At 42.3% G+C, this 11,395-nt stretch overlaps 1 protein-coding gene across 1 annotated transcript in view; it reads left to right on the top strand.

The window, feature by feature from the left end:
* Window positions 1-483: 483 nt before the first annotated feature.
* Window positions 484-11,395, top strand: part of LOC135222013 (exportin-7-like) — a 364,750-nt gene continuing 353,838 nt past the window's right edge. Inside the window, exon 1 of the mRNA XM_064260138.1 lies at window positions 484-954. Within this exon, the coding sequence (XP_064116208.1) occupies window positions 916-954 (39 nt within the window). The 5' untranslated portion in view covers window positions 484-915. The remainder of the gene's footprint in view (window positions 955-11,395) is intronic.

The raw sequence follows: 11,395 nt of genomic DNA, 5'->3' as shown, positions 1-11,395 counted from the left end.
AGTGCCAAAAAGCAATGCAGTATAATGTTTTAGTTAAAAGCATTCGATTACTTAGATCAACCGGATAGTGTTCATAGTAAAATCCCTTGTTCTCGACGCTGACCAGAAGAATGCCTTCGTTAAAACTGTTAGCACCAAATGTGCATATTACTACGTGCAAAGTCTAACAGTTTGACAACTCTGTTCCTGCCTCCTGTGCTGTTCTGCGGCCCTGATATCAGGGAAAGGGTCGTTTCATCTGTAGATGATTTGTTATCAATTGCTATTTATTCACTGATGAAGTGTTGAATCCGAATGTTCTCCGTTAGGGATTGGTGGTGGAATGGGGGGAGGGGGGAATGTTGTTTCGAATTGGGGTGAATCAACCAGCTGACCCCCCTCGGACTCCCGGCCCCGCCGCTCCCGACAGATGGCAGCACCACCATGGCTGACGACCAGGTACGCATCAAAACAATCTGATTTTTCTCTCGTCCATTTGTTTTTGTCAATGATTATCACTTGAATAACCTGTCGAGGGGGAAGCAGCAGTCTCGGGGAAGGCGTCGCGTCGGTTTCGCCCCAATCTGGCAGTGATTTCGCCCTCAAAATCGAACGGCAAAACGAAGAGCTCGAGCAGTTTCATCATATTCAGATGCTGCTGCTGCTGTTCCTCCAAGTTGACGATGTGAAGTCGCTGTTGGCCGCGACGGACTCGTTTTGTTTGTCGCCCAAGCCGTTCATGGGACAAAGGCCGCCGCCCTCCACTAGTGTCGTCCTCAGCCCCGGGGAACCGTGAGTCCTCAGGAGGAGAAGAAGGCTCGAGACAGGACCGGGACTGCGGCAGGAAGGCCCTTCCTTCTCTCGCACCCGACGGACGGACGGACGGACGGGCCGCTGCCTTCTTCCTTCCTTCCCTCCTCCCGGCCCACCAGGATCATGGGGAGTTTTCCGGACTCGAATGAAATGCACAGCAAGGTACGAACGACGCCGCCGCCTATTTATAGGCCGCCCTTTCGGCCCTGGGTGCCTGTGTGGTGTGGGCGGAGCACGTGGTCTAGGTGGTTGGTTTGTGTATCCTAGGCCTGTTGTCGTAGTATAGGTCGATCCAGGGAGGTCGTTTCTTTGTTGGGTTTAAAGGAGGTCATAGGTCAGGGTATTACTACGACGAGGAGGAGGTGGTCGTCATTGACTCGTTTCCTTCTTTGGGTGCAAAGCAGGCATTGTTTGACCTGCCTAGGTCACTGTGCCATTGGCAGTAGATTTGGTCTTCTCATGGGTCACTTTAGGCTGCCCATTGAGTGACCTAACCTGGGTCAGTTGATTGGGCATGTCTTAAGCCATGGTTGATGGCCAGTGCCACTTTAGGTTCATTTTCTCTTCCATTTCTCTTAAGCAGGGGAAGCCTGGCAGCGGCGAACGGCAAATTACCCGAGTGGCGTCGGAGCCCAGTGGATCGTTTGCTTAACCTTAACTTCTCCAGTCTGGAAAATTGTTGCATTTTCACCAACATACATATGTGGTGGCTCATGATTGTGCCCAATTCCATTCATAACACAGGGCAAAGCATCACTGTGCGGCCAATTGATTGGAAAAATGGGCCAGTTTTTCATTTTAGATTTAATTGGTGAAACAAAAATACAATTCAATACTTAAGCATGCCATTTAAAAGATTGAAGTTTCGTCGACAAAATTAGATAGCTAAATGAAACCGCCATACGAAGTGAAGTAAGCATCTGAAGTTTTCGTAAAATACCTATGCGTTCAAGGCAGTTTTTTAAATCCAATATGGCGTGGCATGGTTGTGACTGCAATATTTGTGTATATAAGTAACATTTATTGATATTACTCAAGATTGTAGTTGTAATCAGCACAATAAGACAACATTTTGTTGCCTATACTTGTGAAAGTATGAGAAGTCTTATTCCCAGGGTCGTGGTTTGAACTGAAATGCATTTTGACCTTGTAATGGTGGTTTATCCATATTGACATCACAACTGAAACTCCACAGTGCTTATTTGATTGTAATTATACACTTTGTTCTTAACTCACTCTAAATTTCACTTTGAATACGTGAGTTTGTTTACATCAAAGCCATGTCGGGAATAATTTTTCAGCCATGTACGTTTGATAGCCAGAATCCATGAGTCGAGCAGACGACGGGTTAGTGAATTGTTTATGACAAAAAATTTGTCCTTGTTTGCTAGTACTTTTCATTTATTTACTAAGTCTGTATTACTATTTTTATTATTTTTTTTTGTTTTATAATTGTATGGGTATTAGTATTTTTATTTTTTTTATTTTTTTATAATTGTATGGCTGAAACAACTTTTAATGCATGGTAGGAATGGAAAGTCATCGTTGCCAATATAGTGGAACGTACTACATACATTTATGCCTTTACAAACTGTTTCCTTGAATTCTAGATGGCATAGTACAGCTAGTTGTCGACTTATGACTACAATTGGTTATGGCCAACTGGTCGTAAGATAATTTGGACGTAAGTCGGCCCTTGTTAATGTACCGTAAGAATAATATACTAGCCTAGCCTACACTATGGTAATCAGTACCATCTATACATATAGAGTAGCATAGCTTACACTATACAGTATACTTTATACATATATGGTATAGTAATTATTAATCTCAGCTAATTCTCTAGGTTCAATGCACATTTGCTTTTGATAATTCAGTACAAAGAGAAATTGAATAACATTAACAAGTTGACCTCGTGTTTACAATGATGATGATGATATCATGGTACATATATTGTATACATACGAATACAGTAGCCTAGCCTACAGTATACTACTACATATACAATATAATTTAGTAATTTAGTAGTGTAAGCCAATTCTGGAAGTTCAGTGCATTCTGACTATTATATATCAGTAGAAAAAACTTGAACACGAAACGGGAATCAGATTCGGACCGACATCGGTATAATTGAGCGATGTCATGCTGCTGATGGCTACGTATATTTATGAAATAAAAACAAGAATATGCATCTTTTCTGTGAATCTTTTAAAAAGTTATACAGTACTATATCCAGTAATATTGTATGTATTCTCATATTATTGTATCATAAAATACTAACAAAGCGGGCAATGTTTTAGTTTGGAAATCAGCTGATGGCGAATTCAAGTTTAGTTCGCCATATTTAACTCAATTCGGAGCAAATTGCCTTGCTTCTAGTTAGCATAAAATATCTAGATACTTTACTTAATGAGATAAGGTAATTTGTCATTATACAACGTGCTGTTAGGTCGAAATATGAGTTTAATACGTCACGTGAACTAAGTTATTTTTTTATAACAGATTGCATTGTGGGCATGTTTATTGTGTAGAAATATTACCTGATTCCGTTCAGCATTTTATCTTGATTTCATTGAAGTACGAGCTTTACCGTTAGTTACGTTACTTATCTTTTATCAGAGTGACAACAACACTAGAATGTGTTCTTTCAAGTCCTGAAGTTTTTATTAAAATTATTCTCTGTCAGTTTTATCTACGGTGTGGTTGAAGGCATGAGGTTACTGGGGTTATATCCTTGTTGCCGGTGCATGATAAAAGTCATCAGTAACTCATAAAGTGAGCTGCTTGTGTGGAGAGGCAGAGCTGGGGAAAAATTGTCTTATGTTCAGCTGGACGCCACTCTTTTTGCTCATGTCGTTTCCCCCAGTCGCATTAGCCCTCCACATCACTGGAAGCTTCTCCTTTAGCACTTTGTGGGCCTTGAAGGCTCGAGGAGTCTCCGAATGATAGACAAGTAGGGGCTTCACCTTGCAATCCCCACTGGCGTTTGTACAAAGTGTGAAAGTTTAAGGCCGGTTTTTTCATAAGGCCTTTATGCCCGGGTGTTAGCTTCTTCTCTTCCTGCAATTGATGTAGTTCAGTATGAGGCTATTTTTTTTTTCCTAAAAAAGGCCAAAGGCCTTCTCATCACAGTTGAAGACTTGCTGAGAACTGTAGCCTTCGTTGATCGTCATCTCGTCGAACATCTTAATAAAGGCTTCGGCCCCTTTCGTGTCCGAGCTGGCCGCCTCCCCATGCTGCACCACGAATGGATGCCAGTCCGTTTCCGGAATTTTTAAAAACCACCCATGAGAAGCCTTGAAGTCTGGGGTTGGCGTCGATGTCCCTTCTCCTCCGTCATTTCGGCCTGGGCAATCAGATTGCCGAAAATAGTGCTGGCCTTGTGGCAGATTGCCGTCTCTGTTATTGTATCGCCAGCGATTTCTTTGTCCTTAATCCATACAAGAAGCAGCCTCTCCATCTCATCATGCATGTGGCTCTTGTTGGACAAAATAGTCACGCCCTTGGAAGGTGTAGCTGCTTTGATGGCTTCCTTCTGCTTAAGGATGGTGCCTATCGTCAATGGATTTCGGCCATATTCCATAGCGATCACACTCAACCGCATGCCAGCTTCATACTTCTTGATAATCTCCATTTTTGTCTCCATAGAAAGCATCCTCTTCTTTCCGTGAACTTCAGCAACTTTCTTGGGACCCATGACTATGTATACTGTACGTAATTAAGTTATGTAGTATATGTATGTACTAAAGTTCTCACACAACGCCGCTATTTAGAAGATGCACGATGGGAGAGATGCTGACCAATAGGAGAGCAGGATCTTATGGCGGTGACTAGCATCAGGAACCAATGGGATAGCTGGAGGATGGTGGCGAGTCTACTCAGTTGGCGGCGTGCGAGTTTTAAAATTGTTATCGGTGGTTCTGGCGAATCTCAAGATTTTACAGCAACAACCTTTCGTAACCTGAACTATTTTCGTATGTAGAGCCCAAAAAACCTTCGTATTTGCTTTCGTAACTGGAATTTTTCGTAAGTTGAGCCTTTCGTATGTCGAGGTACCACTGTAGGGGGAAATGCACACTCAAGGCCACTACACAATGAGCCAGTCCACTTGAAGGAGGTTGCCATGTGGCTGGGTTACACACACACACACACAGGCACTGAATGCCTCTTTTCAGCACCAGCTGTTCGCTGTGCAAATCTAAAGCACAGTGTTACTGGAGGAGGTAAGGCCTGAGAAGGGTAATATGCTGCAAAAAGGAAGATAGGGCTTGATTACGTGACACACCCTTTGGAAATAAAGAGAAAGCACAGCGAAAACAGCATAATACTCAGTGAGCGTATGAAAGCAGATGTGGCTGAGCATGCTGGAAGATTAAGGCCAGCTCATTAGTGTTTAGTGGTATGAGATGATTCAGAGTACTCTATACAGTATATGAAAGCCTGTTTTTATGTTGGAAAAATACAAATTACTTTTGAACTTGGTATTTAAGGGGCCTGGCTGGCTAATGCCATTTTCAAAGACAGGACTGACATTCATACCACTTAACAAGGTGACTTGGGACATCTCCAAACCGCATATGATTTTCGCCTCTGACCTTCAGTTTTGTGATGCCAGGATGAATTATCCCAGAAATCACCATTTTTCAAATTCTATCTCCTCCCTTGATAATTAATATGAAGACCTGGGATTACTACCATTTACAGTCATACCTCTACATACGAAAGTCCCCTTGTACGAAAAATCCAGCTTAAGAAGGCAAAGACAAAGATTTTTTTGCTTCTGTGTACGAAAATGATTCAGGTTGCGAAAGGGTGTACGTACTGTAAAGTCTGAGATTCGCCCAGACTGCCGAGAACAATTTTAAAACTCGCATGCTGCCAACTCAGTAGACTCGCCACCATCCTCCCACTGTCCCATTGGTTCCTGAAGCTAGTCACCGCTGTAAGATCCTGCTCTCCAGTTGGTCAGCATCTGTCCCATCTTGCATCTATTTAAAGGCATTCCTTGACAATTTTGTTGCGGCAGTGTTCTCATAAACACCTGGAATTCATTAGTTTACATAGATTTCGTTTGTTAACATAAATTCGTGTTTGTGATTTTGCTTTCGTTCTACTGTTAAGTTACTTAATCATGTTGTGCGTGAACTTACTTACGTTATTAGCCATGGGTCCCAAGAATGTTGCAGAAGTTCACAGAAAGAAGAGGATGCTTTCTATGGAGACAAAGATGGAGATAATCAAGAAGTGTTAATGTTTTCAGCCATTTGTTAATGTGTTTCATAAAGTTTAGTGTTAATGTTTTCTGCCATTTTTTAATGTGTTTCGCAAAGTTAAGTGTTCGTGTTTTCTGCCATTTGTCCTCCTCCTCTGTCGCCACTTTTGGACATTGTCTCACTCGAAAGGTAAGGTTCCACATTTTACTACATATGTATGCACATGTGAGTAGCACAGTATTTCTTTATCCTGTACACTAATACACTTTATTTACAGGTCCAGTCACGGTTAGGTTAGGTATTGAATGGTCCAAATTGTTGTATTTCATTGTTTATTGGTCAATTTAGCTTTATAAAATTTACTGTGGTGTTTTTGTAGGGCTTGGAACGAATTAGGGAATTTACATGTAAAACGTAGTTCTAGAGACAAAAAAAATCAGGTTATAAAGGTCGCTTCGGAACGGATTAATTTCGTAACAGGCACAACTGTATAGACCTGATGTAGACCTCCAATCAAAAGTTTTTTTTCTAAGTAATTTTTTGCTAGATATGAATTTTTTCATTATGGTAAAAAAATAAACCCTTTAGAAACCAGGAAAAAAATTAAGGGAAAAAAAAAGAAACAAAAGTTGGGAAAAAGGGCTTCATTTTATTTTTTTTATAATGTCTTTCTAAGTTATATACCAAATTCCAATGCTATAGCTGTAAACCTGAGGGAAAAGATAAAATTTGTAGGTCAATAAGTATAGTTTTGAGATATGGGCGTTCAAAGTTTTTCTTTGTATTTTTACAAAGACAATGTAAATAAATCATGATTACTATAAATTTTATATTGTTTTACAATGTTAATAAATCATGATTACTATACATTTTAAAAAAAAAAAAATTTTCATACATTCAACTTACCAGTCAGATATATACATAGGGTAGAATATCACAGCAGGCCAAGCAGGCCACCTACAATCAACGCTAGCCACCCTCCGAAAAAGTACATTATAACGCGTCCTGACACCGGAGATGGGCATCAGTCGCGACTTGTTGTTGGTGAGAAACGGAGCTAAAGACCTCTACTCTCCTTTCGAAGTAAGTATTTTCTCCAAAGTTAGAAATTAAGGCCAAATTTTAAGATTTAAATAGTGGAAATCTCACCAAACGCTTTAGAAATTTTTACTTACAACTAAAAATGTTTCGAAGATTGACGCTATCTTGATGTTTACGGAGTCGCTTGTGTCAACAAACTTCCCATTTCATGTGCTAAATCTGCACACCACTTGTACCCATAGACGCTGGGGCACTTTCATCACAACAATCGTAAACCCACCTCTTACCAGCACTTATTCGTACTTATTCAAGGGACTACGGCATTCTTTGCGGCGTTTTGCGCTCTTCAATTGTTTATCAGTGTTGTCAATTGTATGTGTTTACCCTCCAAACTAGGTATAAGACTTACACAAAACCGGGGAAATAAGTGAAATTAGCGTATCTATTTGTAGTATATATACATATTAGAGCAATTTTATCATTACTGCATTACTATGACAACTAGAATTCATCGAAACAGTTTGTAAATGCATCGGCGTATGTGTGACGCTCCACTAGATTGGCAACGATGAGCCATTTTTTCTCAGTCGTCTGCTCGTAAGTATACATCCGAAACATTTGTAATTTTGGGGGGTTAATTTGGTTGCAAAAAAGGGATAATGGACATGAATTAAATAAACATTTGAAGTAGAGTTAAACTAAATATTGAGTAAAGTAAACAATTAAGGGAATAAAGCTTTGCATCTCATAATCAGTGTTGTCGTCTGCTGCTCGTAACTTTGTTTACGGAGTGAGTGCTTAGGAAACACGAACAGCAATGTGGTTCGAGTGCACTGTGGAGTGAATTAAGACCAAAATGTGTATAATTACAATCAAGTAAGCACTGTGGAGTTTCAGTTGTGATGGCAGTAAGGATAAAACCACTGATTACGAGGTAAGAATGAATTCAGTTCCAACCATAACCCCGGGAATAACAAGTTTCATACTTTCACTAATATAGGCAACAAAAATGTTGTTTTATTGTGCTGATTACAACTGCAATCTTGAGTAAGATCAATAAACGTTACATACATACGCTAACATTGTTCAAATGAGTGCTGGGAAGGCTGAAAGATGGTGGCCGTCACTGATGAGAAACCGTCCATGCAAAACGTAGCCGCCATATTGTATTTCAAAACTGCCTTGAAAACATATTTTACGAAGAGCTCACATGCTTATTTTAATTCGTATGGGGCTTTCATATATCACAATATGTTGACGAAACTTCAGTCTTTTAAATGGTATGCTTAGAGTTGCAATTGTATTCATGTTTCACCAATTAAATATCGAGTGAATAAGACCCGTCCACCGTGATGAGGGTTGGCCTGTCGTGATATTCTACCCTAGCTATCGACTGTCGTCCCCGACAGAAATTCCAATTTCGCGGCACTTGCTACAGGTAGGTCAGGTGATCTACCGCCCTGCTCTGGGTGCAGGACTAGGAACCATTCCCGTTTTCTAATCAGATTCTCTCTGTCGCCGGTGGTATCAACATTGTTGTTATTTCCTCCTCCTGACTGGAATTCTTTTTTCACAATGCTTTTGATCATCTTTCGACTGATTTTTGGTGACGTACTTGGATTGTTGTTTGGCATTCGCTATCGTGGACTGTTTTTTTTGGACTTGGCTTTGATTTCGTGAATATGTCTGATTCTAGTGTTAGTTTCAGTGTGTGTGTGAATGAGGGCTGTAAGGTGAGGATTCCGAAAGCTTCGGTAGATCCTCACACTGCATGCAGTGGTTGTAGAATGGTTGAATGCTCATTTGAGAATACGTGTAATGAGTGTGAGAAACTGAGTGCGCAAGAATGGAAGAATCTAACTTCTTACTTGAAGAAGTTACAGAAAGATAGAGAGAGGAAGGCGGCTTACAAAAGCCGAAAAATGTCTAAATCTCGTGAACTTTTATCTAGTTCAGTAGCTGCTGCTTCTGATAATTATGCCCATTCTATTTCAGCCCGTTCACAAGTTGTTAACCCCTCTGATTCTGCCTCAGAAATGGCGGAAACTCAGAGCTTCCCTTCAGAAATGCAGGAAAAAATGGCAGCATTGGAAGGTAAGAGAAGTGAATGTGGGTGCTCAAATGATTTTAGTGTCCCCAGTGTAGTGGAGGGGGCGTCTGGTCGTCTCTGCGACGCTCCCAGGTCTAGACCTCTTCCAAGCTCCCTGGCCCAGAGGAGAAGGAAAGTCGAAAGCCGTACGGGGGTCGTGGAGAATCCCCAACGATCAGGCGTCCCTTCGGCAGAATCTATTACATCTCAGACTGCCAGGGACAGCTATAGGAAAAGCATCCTACGAGAGTGCTTTTTGTCATCTAGTTCGCCTTCTCCGAGAGAGGATGGAAGGAGTCTAAGCTTTCACGTCCGCTGAAACGGAATTGGAAAGAACCTAAGCTCAATTCTAGCCCCGAGCACTTCTCTGAAGAAGATGCGTCTTCGGTAATAAAGAAGGCTAAGGAGCAGTTGTATCCTTGGACTGTAAGAGATCCTCGAGCGCCTTCCAGATCTCCCTCTCATGTTCGAATGAGCCTTCGACCAAGAGAATTTTGGTGAATGTACAGGGAGCAATTAGCGTCTTTGGTAGGAGTACTTTCTAAAGAGCCTACTCGTAAGAAGGATGATAGGCTTCCGATTAAGAGATCCAAATACCGATCTCCTGTCAGGCGCAACGAACCTTCCAGGGGAGGTGTCGCACAGGCGACCATCTCTGGGGGAAGCGGTGCGTTAGGCAGGAGAGAATTGGAAAAGGAAGTAACTCCTGCCAAGCGTCTGGCGCCAAGTAGGCGCAAAGAGCCTGAGTCTCCTGTAGACCGTTCAAGAACTGGAACTTCATCCAAGCAACAAGATCCAAATGGAGAAGAGGGATCTCCTGATAGGAGTAAAGCGCCTGCTAGGCGCAATATACTCTTCAAACGGAATGCGCCTTCCATGTGTGATACTCCTACCAAACTTCAGGAGTATTTGGAAAGAGATGCGCCTGCCAGGCGACAGGAGTACTCTGATCTCGATACTCCTCCCAGGCGCCAGGAGTATTCTGAACTTAATACTCCTTCCAGGCGCCAGGAGTATTCGGAACTTAATACTCCTACCAGGCGCCAGGAGTATTCGGAGCGCGATGCGCCTACCAGACGCCAGGAGTATTCGGAACTTAATACTCCTACCAGGCGCCAGGAGTATTCGGAGCGCGATGCGCCTGCCAGACGCCAGGAGTATTCGAAGCGTGTTGCTCCTGCCAGGCGCGAGGAGTATTCCAAACACGATACTCCTACCAGGCACCAGGAGTATTCTCAGCGAGATACTCCTGCTAAACGCCAGGCGCATTCTCCTCATGAAGAGCTTGATATCCGACAGGATTCTACAAGGAGTAAAACGGTTATGCACGACTCGCCTAATGATAGACGTAGAGAGAGAGTTACTCTTAGTCCCTCTCCTAATAGAAGTGCTTCTTCTTCGGAAAGGAAGAGATCAAAGGAGGAGACAGATGAGAGAAGAGAGCCTTCTCCTTCCGAGCCTATTTTAGAAGACGTCTCGGAGGACGAAATCACTAACAAGGAAGGACTTTCAAATTATAAAGTTCTTTCTTCTCTTCTCTTAGAAGAATATGGAGATGCCTTGACTCCAGCCGCTCCTCCTTCTCCGTGCTCTCTTTTTTTCTAGCACGAAAAGCAGCACAAATCTTCATCTTTTCTGAAAATGAAGCCGGCCATTTCTATGAAAAGGGCCCTACAATCTCTTGACTCCTGGATCAAGACAAAGAAGGAGTTAGGAAGGACAGTCTTTTGCATGCCTCCCGCTAAACTATCGGGTAGGAGAGGCATATGGTACGAAACGGGAGAGAATATGGGATTGTTTGCTCTGCCCGTTTCGGCTGAGTCAGACTTCTTGAGTCTCGTAGACTCCTCGAGGAGACATGCCTTAAATTCAGCTAAGGCAACATGGGGTCTTTCGGAAATGGACCATCTCCTCAAGGGACTTTTCCACACTTTAGAAGTATTTAACTTCCTGGATTGGTCCCTTGGGGTTATTGCTAAGAAGTCCCATGAAAAGGAACAACTAAACCCCGAAACCTTACATAGCATCCTTGCATGCATTGATAAGGCGGTTCAAGATGGATCGGCGGAAGTATGCTCCCTCTTTGGTTCGGGAATACTAAAGAAGTGCTTTTCTCACGAAGGCCGTCTCTCCTTCGCAGAGATCCGCTTTATTGTTTGCGCCTCTCTCAGAACATTTATTTCCTTCTCAGTTGGTGAGAGACATTGCTCATTCACTAACTGAGAAGGCCACTCAAGATCTTCTAAGACAATCCTCAAGG

Source organism: Macrobrachium nipponense, chromosome 3, assembly GCF_015104395.2.
Source record: "Macrobrachium nipponense isolate FS-2020 chromosome 3, ASM1510439v2, whole genome shotgun sequence".
In the NCBI taxonomy this organism is placed as follows: domain Eukaryota; kingdom Metazoa; phylum Arthropoda; class Malacostraca; order Decapoda; family Palaemonidae; genus Macrobrachium; species Macrobrachium nipponense.
Note: the sequence above shows the minus strand (reverse complement) of the source record. Positions and strands in the feature narration are given on the sequence as shown.